We start from the raw sequence: 25,653 nt of genomic DNA, 5'->3' as shown, positions 1-25,653 counted from the left end.
TTTCAACTAGATTGCCTTTAACAGCTTTCAACAGGTGGAAATTACATTTTTAGACATGCCACCAAAATTAATTCAATAAAATAAACAAACAGTGGGCTGCCTTTTGGGTAGTGAGACATGGTTATTAAAAAGCAAAAGTACGTTAACATTGAATAATTTGATGAGAGCTATTTGCATTGCAGCCAGCCATGTGTATTGTCTAACCACAGACTACCTTTGTTACAGACCAAAGGAAATTATGCGAAGATACCCTGGAGATGCAGTTGGCTGATGTCTTTAATAAGAATGCACCATAACTATGTAAAAGTGTATCTTCTTCTTAGGCAATCCCTTGGAACCGAGGATAACTTGCGCAAACATTTTTAATGTGGAAGCAGGTGACTGATGAGTCCAATGCGGGACCTACAGTCTCTGTCACAGGTGGGGCAGACGGTGGTTGAAGGGGCGGGTGGGTGGGGTGCTTGGGTTGACGTGCGCTCCTTGCGCTGCCTGTGCTTGGCTTCGGCTTGCTCCCGGCGAAGAGACTCGAGGTGTTCGGCGCCTTCCCGGATGCTTCTCCTCCACTTTGTGCGGTCTTGGGCCAGGGATTCCCAGGTGTCGGTGGGGATGTTGCACTTTTTCAAGGAGGCTTTGAGGGTGTCCTTGAAGCGTTTCCTCTGCCCACCTGGGGCTCTCTTGCCGTGTCGGAGTTCCGAGTAGAGCGCTTGTTTTGGGAGTCTCGTATCGGGCATGCGGACGATGTGACCCGTCAATCAGAGCTGATCGAGCGTGGTCAGAGCTTTGATGCTGGGGATGTTGGCCTGAGCAAGAACACTGACGTTGGTGTGCCTATCCTGCCAATGGATTTGCAGGATCTTGCGGAGGCAGCGTTGGTGGTACCTCTCCAGTGCTTTGAGGTGCCTGCTGTACATGGTCCATGTCTCTGAGGCATACTGGAGAGCGGGTATCACTGCTGCCCTGTAGACCATGAGCATAGTGCCAGGTTTGAGGTCCTGGTCTTCAAACGCTCTCTTCCTCAGGCGACCAAAGGCTGCACTGGCACACTGAAGGCGGTGTTGGACTTCGTCGTCGACGACTGCCCTTGTTGACCGTAGGCTCCCGAGGTATGGAAAGTGGTCCACGTTGTCCAAGGCCTTGTCGTGGATTTTGATAATCGGGGGGCAGTACTGTGTGGCGGGGGCAGGTCGGTAGAGGACCTTTGTCTTACGGATGTTTAGTGTAAGACACACACATCCTGCTTTTGTCCCTGTGCCGACCTTCGGGTGAGCCATTAGATCAAAGGCTTCCCTGACTGTTCCAGTAGTTGAGGTGGATTTTTAAAGAACCCTGTAGCATTTTTTTTGAAAGGAACGAGTTCTCCCAGTGTTCTGACTGATATTTCTCCCTCTGGCATTACCACCAAAAAACAATTAACTGATCTTTCATCTCATTGCTGATTGTGAGGTTTTGTGTGCAAAATGGCTGCCATGTTTGTGCAAATTAAAAGTAATTCATTATATGTGAAGTGATTAGCAACATTTCTATGAGCTATCATTACATGTTATATAAATGGAGTCTATCTTTTTAATTTATATATGCTATAGAGGAAACAATTTTCAGAGTGTTTAACTCTTCAGGTTTTAGTTTGAGTAAGATCTGCCACATTCCCCAGTCATACCTGCAGTATGAGGCCAGCTGTGAGTCCAACTCCCAAAATAAAAGGAATGAGTGAAGTTTGCATAGTGTGACCTTTTCCATAACCCTTTGCTTCATGAAGCATCTATCAATCTTTTTCCAAAGGATGAGTGAAAATATCACATTTCACTGCAATTAAAAAAAATGAATATCTAACCTTTAAAGAAAAAAATTGCAGTATAATTTGGGAACCAATGTGAAGAATGTGGTAAATTGTAAGTATGCTGCAAATTAGTGTGTGGAGCTGTGTTGCAGCATGCTGTGCAGTGAATCCAGACCACAGCCGCTCTCTAGCTGATAAAACCAGGGGCACGACACAGACATCTGGTTTCCTCTTTGGAACATGGATAAAACATTGATCTTTTACCAACGAGAGACAAGACCTGGTCTGTTCTGTCAAGAGTTCTGACCAGACTTGAGGATTTTTATCCCAGTCTCTGCTTATTGTTTTAACAGTCAGCTTGCATTAAATGTTATTATAACACCAGCTTCATCATCTGCAGTAAGTACAGAACAGATACAACCTGGAGTAAAGAGACTGTTTTACTCTATATTAATTTGTTTCACTGTTTGAAGCAATGGTGTTAATGATGCATTGAACTGAAATGCAAGCTTTTACTAATGGCTGACTTTCTCTTTACATTGTGTTTCATCTATGTACATGGCATCTTTAATGTATTACTGTACAGACCAGCTACACAACTCTTATCATTGTAGGTTAGAAATATAATACAAAATAGTAGTTGGGGTTCATGCTGACTGAAAATTCAAATGCCGTTGCATCATATCACGTACAGAGTTAAGAATGTCTACCAACAGATGTAACCTATACTACATATTTTTATTTAGCTTGTCATTTATCCCTACACACGCACCTTCTTGACACATGGGAGAGTGACAATAGTAAAATGGCTCTTGCAAGTTTGAAACATGTTGATTGCAATTTGTTGTTTGAGACTCTCCTTGCAAGGTATTTTTTCTTCTTGCTCCCTTTTTGGTCACCCATGTCCCCTGGATGAGGGTATGTGATCTGCTCCCAAGCTTCCCCCACCCCCGCTTCCTGCTCTGGAATTGGCTGGTCAAGGATGTGTGAAAGGGTTGTTCCATCTGTTCCTCGTCCTGTTTGTTCAGTCAGGGGTGGGAACCTCTTGTGTAGTAAATTATAGACTTGAATCTGTGTTGTTTGTGGTAGGGAGTCAGCACACTAACATGTTGTACTATTGAACTGCCCTTTTGTTAAACACTTCAGTGATTTTTAAAGAAAGTATTATAACTAATGTGTAGCTGTACTATCGCCAATATTTTCCCCTCTGCAATAGTTTCATTGAATTATATAAACGCGTTCATGAATTTGTTAAGAAGGGAAAATAGGCTGAATCCTTTAATAAAATGAGGGGGGAAACTGAAAAATATATTTGTGTCCATTTTATTGCCAGTTCTGGCCATAATAGAAATATGAACCACAATGCTTCCCAGGCTATCTACTGTTGTACTTGATTTCAGTGTGGAAATGAAGCATAAACACAAGTTGCCTACACAACTGAAGCTTGCAGCTAACGAGAGTTTCCCTTTATTTGATAGATTTTGTTTTTACATGCACACAAAAACATTGACAAATGACTTGCTTGTAGAAAACATTCCAGGAGATAAATTATAAAAAGCATTATCCATATGAGAATTTAATGTATTGGGCAAATCGCAGAAGGTACTTGCAGGTCACTTGGAAAACAGTGACCGGATCGGACAAAGTCAACATGGATTTACAAAAGGTAAATCATGCTTGACTAATCTACTGGAATTTTTTGAGGATGTAACTGGTAAAATAGATAAGGGAGAACCAGTGGATGTGGTGTATTTGGACTTTCAAAAGATTTTGATAAGGTCCCGCAAAAGAGATTAGCGTGTAAAGTTAAGGCACGTGGGATTGGGGGCAAGGTATTGACTTGGATAGAGAACTGGTTGGCGACGGAAAGCAAAGAGTTGGAATAAACGGGTCTTTTTCCGAGTGGCAGGCAGTGACTAGTGGGGTGCCGCAGGGATTGGTCCTTGGACCCCAGCTATTCACAATATACATAAATGATCTAGATGAGGGAACTAGATGTAATATCTCCAAGTTTGCAGATGACACAAAGCTGGGTGGGCGTGTGTGAGGAGGATGCCGAGAAACTCCAGTATGATTTGGACAGGTTGGGTGATTGGGCAGAAGCATAGCAGATGCAATATAACGTGGATAAATGCGAGGTTATCCACTTTGGTGTCAAACAGAAAGGCAGATTATTATCTGAATGGCAATAGATTGGGAGAAGGGGAAGTGCAACGAGACCTGGGTGTCCTTGTGCACTGAAGGTAAGCATACAGGTGCAGCAGGCGGTTAAGAAGGCAAATGATATGTTGGCCTTCATAGCGAGAGGGTTTGAGTACAGGAACAAGGATGTCTTGCTGCAATTGTACAGGGCCTTGGTGAGACCACATCTTGAGTATTGTGTGTAGTTTTGGTCGCCTTATCTGAGGAAGGATGTTCTTGCCATGGAAGGAGTGCAGCGAAGATTCACCAGGCTGATACCTGGGATGGCAGGAATGACGTATGAGGAGAGATTGGGTCGATTGGGCTTATATTCGCTGGAGTTTAGAAGAATGAGAGGGGATCTCATTTAAACTTATAACATTCTAACAGGACTAGACAGACTAGATGCAGGAAGGATGTTCCTGATGGGGAGCCCAGAACCAGGGGTCACAGTCTAAGGATAAGGGGTAAGCCATTTAGGACCAAGATGAGGAATTTCTTCACCCAGAGAGTGGTGAACCTGTGGAATTCTCTACCACAGAAGGCAGTAGAGGCCAATTCATTAAATATATTCAAGAAGGAGCTGGATATATTTCTTAAGGCTAAAGGGATCAAGGGATATGGGGAGAAGGCAGGGACAGGGTACTGAATTTGGATGATCAGCCATGATCTCATTGAATGGCGGAGCAGGCTCGAGGGGCCAAATGGCCTACTCCTGCTCCTATCTTCTATGTTTCTATGTTTCAAAATTGTATTTTGGTCAGTGGTTTGTAGAGAACAGGCTTGACTGAAGTTGGGATGGAAGAGAACTTATTTGAAACTTTTTTCAGTGACCTTTTAACTTCTGTGGCAGTAAGGCGCTGATTAGATTAGCTGGTATTTGTACAAATTATCGGTTGTTTAAATAATACAGCCGCATACATTTCCCCAGGGTTACATCAGTGTAGGGTTTCAAAGAGGGCTATTTTTTTTTAAATAAACTGGCCACAATTCATCATCTCCTGTGCTGGAGGAAAAGTTGAGCTACATTGTCCTAGATTTGCTTCATGTTCAGTATATATTATAATCGATCTGTAATTTTCCCTTTTTTAGTTTTCGAGAACAGCTGAGATGTTTTGAGCAATTCTTAGAACCAAACTTAGAGGTGCACCATCTTTGTAAAAAAAATTATCTGTCAAGCTGTCTTTCTTCTTTCTCAGAAGCATAACACACAGTGTAGAACATGTAATTGGGCAGCTTGTCCCAGGATGTAATTGCAACAAAAATGACAAAACTTGATTTGTGGAACATCTTATCACATCACCAAATCTAAAAACACTTCACTCAATTAAATACTTGGTGTGCGGTGAATATTACACAGTCCAGTCAGTTAATTCTGTTGTTATTTTGCGTTAAACCAATTTCACCTATCCAATAATTTGAATTAAGCAACATAATTAACACAGCACTGAACAAAAAAATCCATTATCAGATCATTTGAAATAGGTAACGTTGAATTAAGAGGAATGAACTGTACAAGCAAACGTGGCAGCCACAACATCCCACAAACGGTTGATCCATTTTGTTTTTATAGTGCTGATTGAGAGAGCAATGTTGACCAGGACACCAGGAGAGCTACCTGCTCCTCTTTAAAGAACACTGTATGATCTTAAAATCCACCGGAAGCACTGGAGCCAGGCAAATGGGACCTCTGTTTAATGTTTCAGCCTCCAACAAATTCTCCCTGAAGTGTCAACCTAGATTGTGGCTCAAGGCTGGTGTGCGGTTTGATCTCCTAGCCTTCTGACCCAGAGATGGGTGTCTTCCCAACCGATGGCACACACGATGGGGCTCCTCTTGCTTACCAATGGAGACCAATCCCTTCAATTACAGAAAAGTAGCACATTATTTAATGTCAATTTTGTCTGGTGCTGCATTTGAGATTTTTTTTTTAAACTCAGTTTGTTTTGGAATTTTGTGAGGTACTTTAAATCAGCCGCAACAAGTAAGGAGCAAAAAATCTGACTTGCATGTAGGTTTGCAGGTTATGTCAGCAAAGGCAACAGCAACTTATAATAGTTTTCCTACTAAACCACTCAACATTGTTTTCAAATTCTTTAGCTGAGAGTTGAGGTTTACTCCCACAATTCTTAACTGTCATGATGGCATTGCAGGAGCTGCAATTATCTTGTCAGTGCTCTGACTTTTGGTTTGAAGCAAGAGGTTACAAGTTACATAATGATCCTCCTTGTATCTGTGAGTGTACATTTGTGACTGAGAGGATCTGGGGAGAGTTGATGACCTTATTACCTGCATTTATATGGATAAATAAATACTGGGTTGCAGTATACCTTTGTCATCAGGACTGTGCTGGAGCTTTATTTTTCCAGAATGGATTTCAGTGACATTGAACTTACCTTTTACTGTCATTGAATTTAATTTTTCACCATCATGTTCCCAACTGGTAATGTCAAGTTTGTTGCCTCTAGATTTTTGGTCTACTTTGGGCCTTCTGTCATGATAAAATGAGAATCTTTGTATGTATCTGCAAGTGTGGTGATTTCCAGGGCAACTTTGGGGAATTATGTAAAACCTATTGCATTTGCTGGAACCACAAAGTGCCCTAATTAAAGTTGAATGTTGGTGTTATATTTTTTATTGTATAAAACAGGATACTGACTATTTTTAGGGGTTCAATTCCTTATTTGTTTTGTGAAAGTAAGAGAAGTTCCAAAGCGCATCACAGCCTTTTACTTTTAAAGTGTAGTCATTGTTATGTAGCACTGCAAATGTGTCAGATAATTTGTGCATGGCAAGATCCCGGTAATGCATTTAGGGTTAATGCATTTTAACTGCAACACTAACCATTCTCTGGGTCCAACGAATTAAAACCAATAGAGCACAGATCAAATGGTTTATTATAATCATCTGAACTGTTAAGACCACACTGCATAATTTAATGTAACTTAACAACATCTGAATATCTCAAGTGTATGTAGAGATTTTGTTGGTTTGCTTCTCCCACTATCAAAAATTAACAAACTGCACAAACTTTAATTCTGTCTATTTGGAATAAAGGGCAGGAATGGGCCTCAAAGATGTATCTCTAGGTTTAGATATTGGCGATCAATCACTTGTTCACTGTTTGGTTTATGAGATTGCCTGAACCCTCCCTCTTTCTACACCTCTACATCATGACTTAACTCCCTTGTAAAACACTGCGGCCTATATGTAGTGCACTCCCAGCCATTGTTCATTCAGTATGTAACCCAAACCCTGCTGGCTGTTCTAATTAATAGTGTGTTCAGAATTTCCTTATAATCTTTTGTGAATATCATTTGGTACTGTAATGGAATGATGGTTAACTTCTTTAAAATTATCTGTTGTATGAAATGAGCACAAGGGAGTGAGTAGTCCCAAGAATTTTTTTTTTTAGTACTTTTACATTCAAGAACATCAATTCTGGAACAAGAAAAGGCCATTTGGCTCTTCCAGCCAGCTCTATCGACACTCAATGTATGATTGTTAAGACCACTGATTTGTGATTTTTATGGGGAAAGAAATCACACATACAATCCCCAAAACACTGATGCAAATCCATTGTAATAATCATGGAATTTGACTTATTCAGTCAGTTTAAGATGGTGCCCCTGATCATTGTTCTATCATGGACTCCAACCACCGCCACCTGTTGATAGCAACAGAAGTAGGCCATTTCACCCGTGAAGCCTGCGCCACGCGGATTGCTCTTTCTGAAGGTTGGGATTTAAGGCACTTCAGCCATCATAGGGACACTTGGATTCCAGCTAAACCATGCTGTTCCTCAGCTTGTGTAAGTAATGCTACCCCAGGGGACAGTGGGGAAAAAAAACTGTGTAATATTTCACTTTCTCTTCACAGAAAAGTTTAGAAATCTTTAAAATCTTTAAACCTTTTGTAATGCAAGATGACAGTAGGTAGAAACAATAAGCATTTTAAAAGATCTAGTGCTGCTGTAGTGTTTTGTTTACTTCTCACTTGGAGACTTGTTCAACAGGGTAAGGAATGAAAAAATTCACATGCTTTAACAATTTCGACATTTAATTGTGGACTTTTTCCCAGAAACTGAAACTGTTAGCTGAAACAAGATGTATCAGAAAAGATCTTGCTGTTTATTTAAATGCCTGTTATTGATGTTCTGTTTTTGCATTTTTTTTCTTTGTTTCTTTGTTTTCCCATTTAATGGATTGGAAAATAAGATTCCAGTAAATGTATAATGATTCACCTTATATAATAATGAAATAATTGGGTTATTTGCTAAAGGACTATCCTGCAAAGGCAACAAAAGGTCCCGTTTGGTCTGCTCAACTTTGGTAGTTGAATGAGAATGCTTTCAAGTAGACATCAAATGTAATATACTTCAGTAGAAGTCATTATTCCTCCTCGTGGACATATTTGAGGGATTTCTTGACAAACAACATGTTCATTTGGTATAATGCTTCACTGATCTTGTTTAAGTAAGATATGTGGTTGACCAGAACATTCAAAGAAGTTGACAAGCAAATGTTTTGTTGTGGTTTTTTAGTGACACATTTTCATATCTTTTTCCATCTGGAGGGACTTGGAGACGACAACAGTGGTCAGGTGGAATCCAGATGTACCCATCAGCAAAACTGTAGGTGAAGCCTCCATTTTTGTTTTCAATGTTCACTGAATTAAATCGAGAACACTAGATGATGAAGGATGATAAGACAGTAATTTCCTCAAGCAGTTCATATGATCTTCTACATGCTTGAGAGCAAAGTTCAAGCAGTTTATAATTTGTCATTTGAAGCCCAAGAATCTTTTTTATATTTCTTCTTTGGATATGGGCAATGCTGGCAAGGTTGCAATTATTGCCCATCCCTAGTTACCCTAAGAAGGTGGTACAGGACCTTCTCTTTGAACTGCTGCAGCCCTAGTGATCATGCTGTCACAATGGTGTTAGGTAGGGAATTCTTAGATAAGATTCTTCGTCGCATTTATCTGCTATTTTTCTAATGTATACTGTGGTGTTAATGAGGGTAGTTTTATCTTGAATATTTGCAATGGAGATTGACTGGCAGCAGGTGTCATGGAGGATTTTAGCTGACTGGTGAATTCCATGTGCTTAACACTTTTGGGGCTGGATTTTCCACACGTTCATTAAGGTCGGTGAAAAATTTAGCCCAAGATATAAAAGCTGAAAATTTAGTAACTATAATTCACAATTGATTACTGGAGGAATAATATAGTTAGTACATACAGGAAACTTTGGTTTATCCGGAGGTTAACTGTCCGGAATGCTCGATCCACCGGCAAAATTCAGGAGTCGGTTCAGTAAGTTTTTTTTCTTTTCGTTGCTTTTTTTTTCACCAGTCAGGCTCTGCAAGGTCTAGCTAAAGCTGTTGCTTAGCTACAGAGACGCTTGCAAGCTACGGCCGACTGTTTAGAAGCTAGGGTTTGTTGCTAGATACGGAGCTCAAAAGCTTCCGTATGTTTTAACATTAGCGCTGATTTGTCCGGCAGTTTTGATGGGACGGCAACAGCTCGGTCCCGTCGGTGCCGGATAGCACAAAGTTTCCTGTATTATAGAAAATCAATCATAGTTAAATGCTTGATAAGTATTTGATAAAGTGATGATAAACCATTTCCATCATTGCTTTTCAAAGTGCCTTTAGTTTCACTGTTTCCATGGCCCTGTTTACACACAATAAAATAAAAGTAGGAATGTAGCAGCAAAGTGTAGTTTCAATGTATTGTGCCACAAAATGATGGGATATTGGTTTATGTCTGCAATCCCCCACTCAGAGCCTGTGAACTTAGCTGTGCTGCTACAGGGTGATATTACACAAGGAATAGATGGTCTGAAGAAGATTTGTCCCGAATGCTCGAGTACATCATGGTAGCCTGTGCAGCGTGGTATTTGTGGGAACATGAGAGCATGACACCTGTCTGCTCATCTGACTTCACCTGATGCATGAAGATTTGGGTGAACAGAAGAGAGGGCAAATGTTATCCTCACACAAATTAGATATTCTGATTTTCCTACAATAAAATATCTATCTGTGCGAAATCCTATTAACTGAAAGTTTCTAAACAAAAAAGTAAATGCTTGTAATAACATGTCTCACCTATTCGTAGCACTCGTAGTGAAATGCCACAGACGTCTCTAACTTACTAAACACAGCTGAAGAAATGTTTTTTCCTACATATAATTTATGAAACTCTTGGTTCAAGGACTGGCTCTAATTTACTGTTTTAAGGTTGACTGGATTGCTGTAAATTGTCACCAGTTGTTGCTGGATCTGAAGAAGGAAGCAGGGTAACAAGTTATTAACTTGACAGGAATGGATTTTGTCGGCAGTATGTTATTCTACAGGATTGGTTTAAGTGTGGTGGCTTTCTCCAGTGTATCCAGAAAAAAGTGAAGAGAGACCATGTTGGCGAACAAAGTTTGTTCATAGAGCAGCCCATTCACTCTGTGCAAAGCTCTGTTGAATAGCGATTCCCAAGACAATACACTCATGTTTGCAAAGATAATAAAAGAACCTTCTAATCGCGTTGCCAGACGCATGGGTATTGAAGAAATTAGGCTGCAGAAGGTCATAAAACCTGTATTAATAAAATGATGGAGATTGTGGTGTCTGCTATAAATTGTCTAATTTTGTGTCTACAACCACTTGCATTTATTTAGCCCTTTCACGTAATGAAAACATCCCAGGACATTGCCCAAGGAGATTAGTGGACAGTTAGGGAAAGTGACTGACTGCATAGTCAAAAAAGTAAGTCTTGAGGTTTTTTAAGCAGGGTTTTAGGAAGAGAATAGCAGAGTGCAGGGGTGTAATAACTGAGGGATCTGCCATCAATGCTGGAGAAGAGGGAGGGGAGACAAGTCCAGAAGAGTGAAGGTGTGTTCTGGGACATAGGAATGGAAAAGATTTAGGGTTGAGTGACATTGTAGAGGAAATTGAGGCGATTTGAATGAGGATTTCAGAGTTGATGCGCTGGGGATAGGGGAAGTCGGCAATTGGGTGTACAGGATAGGATATGAAGTTCTAGATGAGTTGTAACTTGTACAGGTAGAGCTGGTGAAGAGGATGCTTGAGAAATTAAGCCTATTAAATTTAGGGTAAAGATGATATGTCCCATGAATCTATTTGTGGAGGTTATGGGAATCTCAAATTGTCAAATTGTGGCTGTATATTTAAGAAAAATGAAATCCCATTATTTTTATTGTTTCATCTCGTTAGCCATCTGCATTCACATTGGCAATAGTGAACAGGATGAGGATGCCTAGACTAGTGGGGTTTAGGAACACCAAGATTTTGAGGGCTATTCTGCAGTGAATTCCCCAATACCTTCGCTATCCCATAGATATGTGGCAGAGACTTGAAGGTAGTCGAGGGAAAATGTCAGTGCATGTATTCCTACATGGTTGTTATGTTGTTGAGTCTTTTGAAATCTGCTTACCCTAGGTTATTTTGATTCTTGTATCTTACGTCACACTAATGGGTGGGTCCCAAGGCCCTATGCCTCTGAGAGTGTGTATCCTTTGCTTGAGATCTTGGTCAGAATAATGAATAGCAAATCCTAGTAATGGCTAGAAGGTACTGGACTACTTATGCCTCCATAACAATTCACATCACTGGTAAAGTATCACTTGCTTTCAAGTTGAAGATATCAAGTCAGTTTGTAAAATAAATAATTTACAGATGAACAGTCTAACAGTAATAGTTACATGTTTACCGTAGATTACTTACAGCATGCACTTTTATAGATAACTTGTATAAACATAGTCCTCTTTCTTAACCTCTTCTCTGACTAGCCTATGTATTTTTATCTTGTGAAGCTTATAATCGGTTTGACGACATTCTGATAATTTAACTCTATTCAGTTTATTGATCGGGTCCAGCTGTTTAAATAACTTTTCACCTGTTGTTGTAGCATGTTTGAATTTTTCATAGCTCATAATTGTATTCAGAATAATTGGCAGTTATGCATTAAACTGAGCAAATCACACCGTCTGTATCGTTCAAAGTTAACCTGGTTCCTTCCCTCAAACTTTGCAGCATATGTATCAAAAACTTTGATGATTTGTAAAAACTACTTATGTACAATGACTGGATGTAAAGAAATTGCTACTAACTAAAACCAGATAAAAATCTTATCTTTTTGTCACAATGGCAAAGTGGTGCCCTTTGTGTTCTGAGTGTAGTTGCGATAGCCTAGGTACAGGTTACCATTGATGCTCTCAAGATCTGTTTTATTTTAATGGGCCTTTGCATAAAATTGTGACAGAATGGTATTTCAAATACAGTAAAATTCTGGCAATATTCTAAACTGTTGTGAAGCTTAATACATGTAGTTTCTTAAACTAGGCAGATAATATATTTATTTTAAGTGCTTTCTATATGTATTCATAACTACACCTGAATATTTATGGGATATAAATATCTCACGAGCATTGATAGATCTTGGTGCAATATTAATGGGTCGTAATCGCGAAGTTGATTTTGACTCTGAGCCAATAAAGGTTGTGTTCTCACTTCTGTCTCTCATATTATGTAACATCCTTTCTGTATTTCTGTCTGCCTGCCTGATTTTCTTTTACCTACCTTGGACCCTCATCCTTTCTCCCACTAATCTCTTAAATTCATGTCTCTGAATAGCAGCAAATGAAAGGCACTACAAATGAACTGGACACTGTGTGACTATTCTGCATCAAGTGTTAATGAAATTCTGGCTTCCATATTTGCTCACGAGTAACAATGATTGCACTTCAAAAGTAATTCTTTAGATGCGAAACACTTTGGGACATCCTGAGGACATGATAAATACACTTTTTAGATTAGTGTACTTTCTCTGATGCTACTTGGTTGGAATTGTACTAAATGTTCTCATTTCATTGACAGCATAAACAACAAACTGCAGCAGCCTGAGGCAGCCGCTGGGGTCCTGGAATATGCCATGAAACACTATGGGGAGCTGGTAGGTACTCTCAATACCTTGCTCTGATAAGAATGTCAAAACTATTTAAGTTTATCCTTTTTATAAAAAAAAAAAAAAAAATGTTTTCTTCCTGTGAGGAAGTGCCAGGTCTTCACTTGGCAACATGCCCACAGTGGTATGATTGGAATCAAGGGCTCACTGTGCGGGGAGTTGCAGGTGTAGGCTCTCCATACTCATCTCTCCCATGTTCCAGCACTTCTGAGAGCACCTCTTGAGAAAGGGATTGCAGCCCTCTACAAGAAGTTAGTGAGCAACTACATTAGTACTGCACTGTTTGACCTGAGACCTCGTTTTGTAATGTAAACTCTTCAATGCATAGAGCGCTCCTGTAAATAATATGCACAAATCTGTGTTGGTACAGTGTCAACCTACCAGAGTCCTAGAATGAGAAAATATGACTAATGGACTTTTGGCAGTACTTGAGTAGAATTGTTGGCACTTATCTGTCAGCAACTATTCTCCACGACTGCTAAATCTCCTCATCTACTGACAGTGCAGTACATTGTTTCCCTGACAATATGAAGCAGTGTTGGCTCATTTTTCATTTGTCTGTAATGAAAATAATTTTAGGATTAATATACAGGAAACTTTGTGAAATCCGGCACCGACGGGACCGAGCTGTTGCCGTCCCATCAAAACTGCCGGACAAACCAGCGCTAATGTTGAAACATACGGAGCAACAAACCCTGTGCTTCTAAACAGTCGGCCGTACCTTGCAAGCGTCTCTGTAGCTTAGCAACAGCTTCAGCGAGACCTTGCAGAGCCTGACTGGTGGGGGAAAAAAAACAACGCGAAGAAAAAAAACCTAATGAAACGGCTCCTGATTTTTGCCGGTGGATCGAGCATTCCAGACAGTTAACCTCCGGATAAACCAAAGTTTCCTGTAATCTGGAATGAAACTCAACAGCCATGCTTTTACCAGCCGTTCTATTTTGTTCCGGCTGTTGCAGGTCACGAAGGAGTTTTCTTAAACTTGTAAAGCACGGCTTGATGCAATTATGTGCGGTAACATTGTTCCAGGTTTAAGATTATTTACCGATTACTAGTCAATCGCTGTGGTCTTGCTCACCGTTAGTCAGAGGAAGCGGTATGGCTTTTTTGCTGTCTTTGTTGTAATAGGTTGAGAGAAGTTATAGAGCCACTTCTGGAGCAAACAAGAATAACAGGCATTCTGACAATACTATTAGAGGTAATAGTGCCATCCTCTAGGGCAAGTAAGAATATCTCGCATTACCATTGAAAGATTACCCATTGATTTCAATGAACTGGTGGCACAATGACAAATGAGAAAAATTCAAGGGTGTTATTATTGTTGATTATATTATTGAAATATCCATTTTTTAGCTGAAGCAGCAAAACTATTTTTTTAAATCATCGCCATCCTATTCAGAAAAGTTCCACTGATCTGCCATAGTGCAGATTTCTGCTATTTGTTCTGCAGTGGCGAAATTCTTCCTCACAAATTCTGCAATTAACAATTTGAAGAAGCATTCCATAAAATCCCATTGTTGCTAAACGGAATGGAACCCCATATTTTCAAGTAAACTCCGTCTCCTCTCGCTTCCCACCCCCCCCCTTAAAAAAAAAAAAAAAAAAAAAAAAAAATGTCAAACCCTGAATCGAGACAATGTCCAATGTGTTACATACTAGGTTTCGGCATCTTAAATAAAAACAGAAAATACTGGAAATACACCACAGACCTGTCGGCATCTGAAAACACTAGAAACCTTGATCTGTTTTTTTTCTCGTTTTAGATGCTGATAAACATGCTGTGTGTTTCCAGCATTTTTTGTTTTTGTTTCAGATTTTAAAAAACCTATTCAGCATTAATTTCAGTGACATTTAAAAAAAAAAGTGACTCAATCCATCCTACCATTTAAGAGTTCCAGCAAACAGGTCTGGTTCTAGAATGATCCAAGTAATGAACTTAACTCCTCATAGAACCATAGTCCAATATAATTGTACCAAGGGACAGGTTAAAATATGCCGAACAGTTGGTGAATGTTTCTGCAACCTTCCCAGTGTGTTGCAGACACTCCAGAGTTACACCTGTGCAACTGGACCATTCCTCATCTGAATGCCCTTACCTATATCTCTCCATAACTCTTCCTTTTAATGTGGCTAGAGTCAATTAAAGGAGAATTTGCCCTGAGAGACATTTTTGCACTGTTGGAATGGTGCATTTTCTATGTGGCAGAAAAGTAATGTTCTATCTCCTGGCTACTTTACTGGTTTCAATTGTATTCTGTGGAACCTGCCACTCCATATTGCAGTATATCATTACAGAATATGATGGGAGAGCCATCTGTTTCTTAGAGCGTGGAAATGTCTTCAGGCCTCGGATATTTAAGTCAATTCTTACAAAAATAAATCCCCATTATAATTTTACAAAGTGCCATTCTTACAGAAGGATGGTAAAGCAAATTCAGTACCGGAAGAGTGACACAATAAATCAGGAAACATGAAGTCTTTAGCAGGAAAATTTACAATAACTAAATAAACAAGTTTTACTAACAGAGGTGCGTATTCTCCAGCAAATTAGGTTATCTGAAATTTAAAAAAAATAATACTATGTGATTTTTTTTACCACTTTCCAAAAGGAGTTGGGAAAAGTTCCCATCACCCGCCCTGTGGCCATTGGCTGCAGTCTAGTACTAGTTACAGAGCAGACAGGCTGCACAAAGATGGGCTGTGTCTGTTTTTATAAGGATCAGGTTTCTCATTTGAGGATATCTGTGTGCTGAGGTAATGTATAAGTAAGCACCCATGCGGTGTCAACATATTACCACACACTTAAAAAATTGAAGGCACTGGAGTACTTTGCTAGTAAATAATAAAGTTAGGAAAGTTAATTCATCAATTTAGTTTGAGGTTTGCAGATTATTATATACATATAATGATTCTCTAGGTTCTATGACCCATGCTTTGCCAGTAATAAGACCCTTCAACTGTCCGTAGGGGCCATTGGGCTTCACTCTTCGATACTTTTGTTGCTGTCACGCAACCATGTCAAATGCATAGTTTTGTAAACCAACTTAAGGAACTTTAGTGTACGACCCGGCACAGTGAATGATGTATACTTCTTGTTACATAAGCCTTATCTTTTGTTTTGTTCCCCTCTCTTAACATGAAGAGTAGCATTCTCGTGCTTTGCGTGAGGCGGTGGGGACCCGGACCCAGTGTAAGTCGGTGAGGACAGGAGTGTAATGGGGCTTGGAGCGGGCTAGGACACAACTGAGGTTTATGGAAAATGAAAGATGGGTAGCTAGCCCCAAAAGCATAGGAGCAAATGAGTCTGGGGGTGACAGAGGCATGGATGTGGGTTTCAGCAGCAGATTGGCTAAGATGGGGTAGAGGCAGGCAATATTACAAATGTGGATGTAGGCAGTCTTTGTGATGGAGAGTATTTGAATTCGGAAGCTCGTCTCGAGGTCAGATAGGAGGGGAAGGTTGCAAACAGTCTGGTTCAGCCTGAGACAATCTGCATATTGCATTATACTTCCTCTACACTGCTACTCTTTTTAAAACATTATTCCATCTTCTGTTGTTTGGTATACAGGTGCTGATGTATGGTGGTTTGAATGTTATGGCCATCTGTTCTTTTTGCAGCACGCACTTGCTGTCCTTTTTGCAGACCTGCAGAACTTGGGGCTATATATAACTTTTGTGCAAATGTAATTATTAAAATGACTACCTGAGACCGGTGAATAAATCAGCATTCACCATTCATAGTACTTCACTGTAGAGACATCTTGTCCTTTATATTGTTCTGTAAAGTTGTCACAACCTAAAATCAAATAGTAATTGGTGTGGGTTAAAGACCACACTGTAAGAACAAACTCTCCTCCCCAGGCATCAGATTCCAGTGGAGCTGTAACATTCAACACAGAAATCAAAACCATTTTGGCAAGCACGACCTCACCACCTATTGTATTCTTTTACACAGAAAGTCACGCTAGATTGACCTGCAGTTAGGTCATTTAACTTCTTCACTCAGTGAATGGGGTAAAGTAGGTGTGAGGCCATCGTAGGGTAGTGTCAGATCATCTTTAAGCGTTCGCTTGTCAGTTCTGCAAAGTTTTAAAAAAAACTCATCATCCTTAAATGAATTTAATAGACGAGAACAGGGTTACCTTTCTGCCACAATTCTGCAAGTCATCAGTTAGCAATTGTAACCAAATTTCTGCTGGCAGATTAATAAATGAGAGGCCATGATTGAAGGGTAAATAACAACAGAAAATGCTGGAAACACTCAGCAGGCCAGGCAGCATCTGTGGAGAGAGAAACAGCGTTAACGTTTCAGGCCTGTTTCTCTCTCCACGGATGCTGCCTGGCCTGCTGAGTATTTCCAGCATTTTCTGTTGTTGTTTCAGATTTCCAGCATCCGCAGTATTTTGCTGTTATGACTGAAAGGTACTTTGGCCACGTTATATTGTTGAATTGCCTCGTATCCCACTCTGGAGCTTAAAAGTGCTATAGAAACATAGATAGGAGCAGGAGTAGGCCATTCGGCCCTTCGAGCCTGCTCCGCCATTCAATGAGATCATGGCTGATCATCCAAATTCAGTACCCTGTCCCTGCCTTCTCCCCATATCCCTTGATCCCTTTAGCCTTAAGAAATATATCCAACTCTTTCTTGAATATATTTAATGAACTGGCCTCCACCACCCTCTGTGGCAGAGAATTCCACAGGTTCACCACTCTCTGGGTGAAGAAATTCCTCCTCATTTCAGTCCTAAATGGCTTACCCCTTATCCTTAGACTATGACCCCTGGTTCTGGACTCCCCGGCCATCAGAAACATCCTTCCTGCATCTAGTCTGTCCAGGCCTGACAGAATTTTATAGGTTTCGATGAGATCCCCTCTCAATCTTCTAAACTCCAGTGAGTATAAGCATGAATCCAATGTGGTGGTTCTTTTTCATTCTGTGCCATTCCTTAAACAACTGGCGATCTTGAAGGGCTGAATGATCCTTTTCTCATTCCTATCATATCCCCTTATAGAAATTATGCATTATACACTATCACATTGCCAGTATTGTATTGGTGTGAAACCCACAGTCAGAGAGACCAATCTGCTTAGCAGCTGTGCTGCCAAGTTTACTATGGAGGTATTATTAGATTCACACCTCCACAGCCCTGCCGGTGTTGTTAGGGTATTATCAGAATCTGCATTTTTTTAATTGGTCTAATGCCATAGAAGTGCTGCTGGCTCCCATCGCACAGGTCTCACGCCACCAGAAGCAGCACTGAAGTAAACCAGCTGAATTTGGTCAAGTATCGGGAATCTCACCTTTTTTTGATTTGACAAGGTCTGAGCTGGTGGAGCCCTGTGCGCTTCACTCTAGGAACACCCCATCAACACTGTCCCATTTGTGCAGGTTGCAGAGAAACTTGCATGTTTATTGCACCTTATTATCACGTGCTCAAGACGCCCCAAAACACTTTACAACCAAAGAATTACATTTGAAGTACAGTCAGTTATGTGGGCAAATGGTCACTATTTAAATCTGTAGGGATTGCGTTGTGTAATTAAATATACTTTTTTGAAGTTGAAGGGAAATTTTGCACCCAATTGGTGAGCCAAATCTTTTTGAACATGCATGGGTTTGATAACACATGACATCATTGCAAATGAGCTGCGAACAGCTAATGACCCCTGTGCTGGGAAAGACAATGGGCTAGATTTTCGGGGAGCCGTCAGGCGGGGTTTCAGGCGTGTGGGGGGGGGCGGAAATCCCGACTTTGGGGGTCCCGACACCATCCCGCCCCATGTAAGTTTCAGGGGCGGCGGGTACCTGCCCCGCACTGGGACCCGCCGAAACCAGGCGGGAAGGGATTAGTGCCAATTAACTGCCTGTTAACTACCAGTTTTTAGCCTAATCCCCATTTTGAGGGGTTTCGTGTGGGTTTCCCGACGGCTCCAAACCACGCCAGGTTAGAGCAGCGGGCCGTCGGGTTGAATGAGTTGGAGGGGTCGCGATGTTGGCGCTCAGGTGAGTGATGGGTGCATGAGTGTAAAGGTAAGTGTGTTTGGTGTGTCTAAAGTATGTAAAGAACTTTTACTTACCTTTACTTACCTTAACAGCCTTTCTTCCTGTAGCCGTCGGGAGCGCAGCACTCAGCCGGAACTGAAAGCTGAACGGCTGCGATCTGTCAAAAGTGACAGCCTTCAGCTTTTAGTGCTGCTGAGATTTCTAAATGAGTCTGCGCAGAAGGACTCATCTTAGAAATCAGACTGTCAGTGTTTGACAGCTTCAAACAGCTGTAAAACACTGATATTTCATCTGTCAGAAATCTTGACAGATGAAATTTCAGTCTGTGACGTCACCTGCTGCCGGGTGGCCCTTAATTGGCCTGCTGAGCCCGCTGGGCGGGCTCAACAAGGTCAATCAAGGGAAAATCGCGCGGATTGGCTGGACGTCGAAGTAGGTGGGTCAGAAACCCGAAAGGGGAAGTCCCGCCTTCTTCCCGACAGGTTCGACAAAATCGACCCCATTATGTGCAGCCCATGTTCTCACAGTAGGAGGCACTTCAGATAAACTATTTTTGTATAAACAAGCAGGAAGATGTGTAAAAACATTCAAATGTTTTTATAGTTCACAATTAATGAAATGATAGTTCTAACACCTCTCTCATCTTGTGCTGGAATGAGAGGGGCTTGTTTTAGACATCCTGTAAACAGAACATGAAGGGTATGTGATGGGCGATCCAGTTTAACTAAATACTTATTAAAACTTACTGGCTTCTGTTTGGACTTTCAACTGTGTTTTATAAATAAAAGATAAACTACTATAGCAGTGTGAGAAAGGTGAAAATTCAACTTTTAAAATAGTTTTGCAAGCATGTTTAAGTTGTTTATTCAGGAATTACAATATGGTGATAAACTCTGTGTATGTGTGAGGGGTTAGGGGTTTAATTGACACAAACGTTACTCGTTTGTCCAGCGTTTTTTGTGATCTATTCATGGTACACAACAGCTTTCCCTGGTATTCTGATATCTGTACAAGTTTGTGTTCTGATATCAGAGCTAAGCTTAGGATTTTATCAAAGCATAAATTTTACGATCATTGAAATCCATGAGAAAAACAAATAGGTCCTAAATGAGGCTTGTACTCATTTAAAATGTATTTCCCCATCTAAGGGAATGCCAAAGTTGCAATGCATAATAGGTGATATGTGACAATATTAACACGCACATGTTTTGGAGGCTAACCATCTGCAGATATCAGGAATGCACTGTAAGCTACACTTTTTTAAACTATATTTTGGGGCATGTTTTATAGGAGATCCAAGCAACATGGTATGAGAAGCTTCACGAATGGGAAGATGCTTTGGTTGCATATGACAAGAAGATGGACATGAACAAGGATGATCCAGAGCTCGTCCTTGGACGAATGCGCTGCTTGGAAGCACTTGGCGAATGGTGAGTTTCAACATAAGAATTCTTCGGAACAAGAAACGCTCAGTCGATTCAAAACATTGGTCCCTTTTTGATTGATGCCTACCCCACCTATCTGTTTTCCTCATCGTGCCACTCAATCCAATGTCTCTTGAACCTAAATGCCTGCTTAAGTGCCCTTTCTTGCTAACTTGTTTCACAAAACTATTCGCCTTTGTTTAACAAAAAGTTCCTCCTGACTTCCCTTGTTAGTCCTAAGTTACTAATTTTCAACTTCTGTCACCTTGTATTTGAGCCTTTTGTCACAGAGAATCCTTTTTCTAAATTAGTTTTGTCAATTCCTTTCATAGTTTTGAAAACATTGCATTGAAGTTTCCACTTTTCAAAAGAGAACAGGCCCAACTTCCTTACTTTGCTTCTTAACGTCAGATTCCTGAACCTAGAGTTTCCAATCGCCATCATTTTAGCATCTGATTAACCCATTTGAAATAAAAGGGATTATGGTGATTGGAAAGTAAAGGCCCTGATATGCTTGATCATCTTGGTTGCTCACTTCTATATTTCCTAAAAGGGCAATAATAGCCTTTTGTTACAAATTCGGGTCTGCCATAGATCCGTTCTCTGGTTCAATGATATCACTCACTTTCATAAGCAGTCTGAGTGACTTATTTTTATGGGAGTCGACTCAGACTGATATATATCTACTTATATGGTAGCGCGACCCGGAGGCATAACAATGGAACCTCCTTGTGACCGTCAATGGATATTTGTGCGTAAATTTTCAATCTCTCCAAAGGTGGATCGAGTTAACACGAGGTGAGATGAGGTTTGGTTCAAATCATTAAGCTGCTTTATTCCACAGTAATGTGAATGTACAAAGCAATGCTTCTAAGCATATTCACTTTGTTCAATTGATGTACTCTATTTCTGCATCATAACAAGAAAAAGCAATATTACCTGTACTCCCATGCGTCACTTAAACCAGCTAGTCTGCATCCTGATTTTTTGAGCCTGCCTTTCCTTGGCCCTCTTTGCCTCAACTGTCCCTTCTGTTGTGAAAGCTAGATGGCTATTTAGGTGTCTGACACTCTACTTTATTGCTGACTGTTCATAGACTGAAAAAAGATTAAAGCTGTCCAACACAATGGGTGTGAGGTGTTTATCAGTTACAGAGACAAGCCATTAAATTGCTTATTATTTAGTCTCTGAGGCAACAACGTCAAGGATAGCCCATGAGCATTTTAACTACATTTAAAGTAATTCTTTTTCGAAATCCTTTGTGGAAAAATAGTCCAAAAAATCCTGAAATATGACACTTTCCTATGGTTAGTTTGGCCAGACAATGTAGCTGTTAAGATACGAACACACACTGAAATTCAATATGTGTAAAAGGAAAGACACTAGCCAGCTTTGAGATTGAACACTCTGCTATTTGTTTCAGCATAAGACTGACTATGTTTACAGCACTTAGACATTGCTCCGGATTCAGTTGCCCATGTCGAGAACTGCAGAGTAGTCTGTGTATTATTCGTCTACCCTCCCAGATAAAGGGTATTATTGACTGAAGCCCGAAAATAAAAACGCTGGCAGGTGTAGCTTTTGATTATTGTTGTGGGGGGGGTGGGGGGCGCGGTAGGGGCTGTGAGGGGAGAAGAGGAACAAATGGAATTTGAGTCCTGCAATTCATAGGCAGCATGAGGAAACACTTTATAGCTATTTATGTTGTATTCATTTATTTAATAAAACTGTTCTGGGGCAGCACAGTGATGCAGTGTTTGTATTTCCAGCCTCCTGTGCACTAAGATTATCCTTGCAATGAGTTTCTTTCTTAGATGTGCCATTGTGAAGGAAGTGGTTCTCCCGGACAGGCAAAGCTGCTCTGGCGTGCTTTTGTGCAGTGGCCAGTTATGGAGCAGCATAGGCAGAGGCTTGGAACCAGGTCACCTGCTGACCTTTCAGCCAGGGACAATGCATGGTGCAGGGAGATTAGAGAGCGGGAGCGAGGTGGGGGAAGCTTTCAATTTTTATATATGTAAAGTAGGCCTCATTAATTGTATGAGAAATCGACAAGTAATCAAAATGAGCTTAATGTGCATGAGTACAAACTATATTGGGTAACGCTGTAACAATGGGTGAGATTTTGTACGTTCAACTTCAATTCATGTGACAACATTAAACTCCAAACCTATGGGTAAGCAAAGATCTTGGACATTGACAGGTATTCTACAAATTATTCCATGTTTTTTGGCACTGTTCTCTTGTCTTGAAGTAATAATGTTTAAGTATACAGCATATTCCATCAGTTTTTGGCTTCTTAATAAGAGTGGAACTGCTTTAAATTTAATTGTCATTGTGCTGCTTCTGGGTCTGAATTTTTATGGGAAACTGCCAAAGCCCTCCCTATCATACAGACCCTCCATCTGTTTCCATACATGTAATGAGTTGCCTCTCTCAACTAGGCCACAAGTGCCATCACTTGACCCAGTAGAAAAATTATTGGTTTTAACTTGCCCACATTTATCTCAAGTAACCACAACAACAATAACATGTATTTATATAGCGCCTTCAACGTAGTAAAATGTCCCAAGGTGCTTCACAGGAACGTGTTCAAACAAAATTTGACACGGAGCCACATAGATATTAGGTAGCTTGGTCAAAGAGGTTGGATTTAAGGTGCATCTTAAAGGAGGATAGAGAGGCAAAGCGGTTTAGGGAGGGAATACCGGAGCCTGAGGGCCTTTGCAGCTGAAGGCATGGCCGCCAATGGTGGAGCGATTAAAATCGGGGCTGCTCACGAGGGCAGTACTGGAGTAACGCAGATATCTCGGAGGGTGTGGGGCTGGAGGAGATTACAGAGATAGGGAGGGCTGAGGCCATGGAGGGATTTGAAAACAAGGATGAGAATTTTAAAATTGAGGCGTTGCTTAACCGGGAGCCAATGTAGGTCTGTGAGCACAGGGGGGGATGGGGGAACGGGATTTTTGGGGGAACCACCATTTCTGTGCCTTCTCTTCCCCCTGCCGCTAAGAGCATAGGAACTCGGAATGAATTTCAGTTCCACCTACGTGGTCATCCAGTTCAGACTTCCAAAAATAGAGCTGTTATGAAAAAGGATCTGAAAGGGGAGAATTTACTTTTAAATAGTGACTGAAACAAAGTTAGCAGTTGTGTTTCTCACAGCTGAATATACAAAAGTCCAGATATGCAAACATTGCAGAACTACCCAATTGGTAGACCAGAGGTTAAGATATGAAACAATCTTGTAGTTTCTTCCTCTACTAGACTCAGTCTGCAGCTATAGTACATAATAGCAATTCCAAAAGTCTGGGTCAGCAGGATGTTGTTGCTAATGATTAGAGTTATATTTTTGCCTGCCTGTTCGTGTTGCCTAGCAACAGAACAGATGCTGAAAATGTGTCCTTTGCAGCTGTTTAATATTTAGACATTGGCAAAGAATACAAATGGTTACCATGTTTACTAGTCAACAAACATGGACCTCTTCAAAAATGACTTTTGTTCTATATTGGGTTATGTTTCAATTTAGTTTAATTATACTGGTGTCCATCCAAAATATATGCAATAATAATACGATGATGGAAAGTTTTCTTAACATTATCTTGCTATACTTTTATTACCATCTTTAAGAAAAGTGTTTATTGTTGCATTCTGTATTTAGTGCAGATAAAATGAACAAGCTATCCCTTTTTAGAGAATCTCTATTTTACCGTATAATTTGGAACCTAAGTTCTTGCTTTAATCTTATCTCGTGACTTTATGTTTATCTATGTTGAATTCTATCTGCTATTTCTCTGCCCATTGACCTAGTCTGTCCAGATTCATTTGGAGTATTACACATTCATTAGCATTGTTGGCCAGTGCACACAATTTGGTGTCATCAGAAAACTTTAACATCTGGGACAATATTTTGTGAGTCATTTATGAAAATGATAACCAACAGCACCCCCAACACTGATCCTGTGGAACTTGTCTGGCAAATAGTTTCCACTCTTCACACATGCCAAAACAACACCACCCTTTGCTGTTTATCTTCGATAATCAATGCATCAATCCAGGTTAATACTTTGCCATTGGCCCATTGACATGTGCTTTGTGAATCATTCTGTTACATCAGACAGTATTAAATGCCTTACTGAAATTCAGTTGACAACATCTACTGCCTCAATCCTTATCCATCAGTTTGGTAACTTATTTTATTAGTTCATGGGATGTGGGCGTCGCTGGCAAGGCCAGCATTTATTGCAGATCCCTAATTGCCCTTGAGAAGGTGTTGGTGAGCTGCCGCCTTGACCTGCTGCAGTCTGTGTGGTGAAGGTACTCCCACAGTGCTGTTAGTAGGGAGTTTCAGGATTTTGATCCAGTGACAACAAAAGATCGGCGATATATTTCTAAGTCAGGATGGTGTGTGACTTGGAGGGGAACTTGGAGATGATGGTGTTCCCATGCGCCTACTGCCCTTGTCCTAGGTGAAAGAGGTCGCGGGTTTGGGAGGTGCTGCCATAGAAACATAGAAGATAGGTGCCTGCTCCGCCATTCAATGAGATCATGGCTGATCATCCAAATTCAGTACCCTGTCCCTGCCTTCTCCCCATATCCCTTGATCCTTTTAGCCTCAAGAAATATATCTAACTCCTTCTTGAATATATTTAATGAATTGGCCTCCACTGCCTTCTGTGGCAGAGAATTCCACAGGTTCACCACTCTCTGGGTGAAGAAATTCCTCCTCATCTCTGTCCTAAATGGCTTACTCCTTATCCTTAGACTGTGACCCCTGGTTCTGGACTCCACAGCCATCGAGAACATCCTTCCTGCATCTAGTCTGTCTAGTCCTGTTAGAATTTTATAAGTTTCAATGCGATCTCCTCTCATTCTTCTAAACTCCAGTGAGTATAAGCACAATCGACCCAATCTCTCCTCATACGTCGTTCCTGCCATCCCAGGTATCAGTCTGGTGAATCTTCGCTGCACAGCCTCCATGGCAAGAACATCCTTCCTCAGATAAGGCGACCAAAACTGCACACAATACTCAAGGTGTGGTCTCACCAAGGCCCTGTACAACTGCAGCAAGACATCCTTGTTCCTGTACTCGAACCCTCTCGCCACGAAGGCCAACATATCATTTGCCTTCTTAACCGCCTCCTGCACCAGCATGCTTACCTTCAGCGACTGGTGCACAAGGACACCCAGGTCTCGTTGCACTTCCCCTTCTCCCAATCTGTTGCCGTTCAGATAATCTGCCTTCCAGTTTTTGCCTCCAAAGTGGATAACCTTGCATTTATCCACATTGG

General features: G+C 40.8%; 1 protein-coding gene across 5 annotated transcripts in view; it reads left to right on the top strand.

The window, feature by feature from the left end:
* Positions 1 to 25,653, top strand: part of mtor (mechanistic target of rapamycin kinase) — a 315,741-nt gene that overhangs the window by 172,704 nt on the left and 117,384 nt on the right. For 3 of the 5 annotated variants that reach the window (XM_085966857.1, XM_085966854.1, XM_085966856.1), the window contains 3 exons: positions 8,502 to 8,591; positions 12,850 to 12,925; positions 20,232 to 20,371. In XM_085966857.1, the coding sequence (XP_085822983.1) occupies positions 8,502 to 8,591; positions 12,850 to 12,925; positions 20,232 to 20,371 (306 nt within the window). The remainder of the gene's footprint in view (positions 1 to 8,501; positions 8,592 to 12,849; positions 12,926 to 20,231; positions 20,372 to 25,653) is intronic. The other 2 variants (XM_085966859.1, XM_085966858.1) reach the window with 1 other exon arrangement.

This window comes from Somniosus microcephalus, chromosome 25 (assembly GCF_052327205.1).
Source record: "Somniosus microcephalus isolate GS21.2 chromosome 25, FLI_Smic_1.0, whole genome shotgun sequence".
Lineage (NCBI taxonomy): Eukaryota > Metazoa > Chordata > Chondrichthyes > Squaliformes > Somniosidae > Somniosus > Somniosus microcephalus.
Note: the sequence above shows the minus strand (reverse complement) of the source record. Positions and strands in the feature narration are given on the sequence as shown.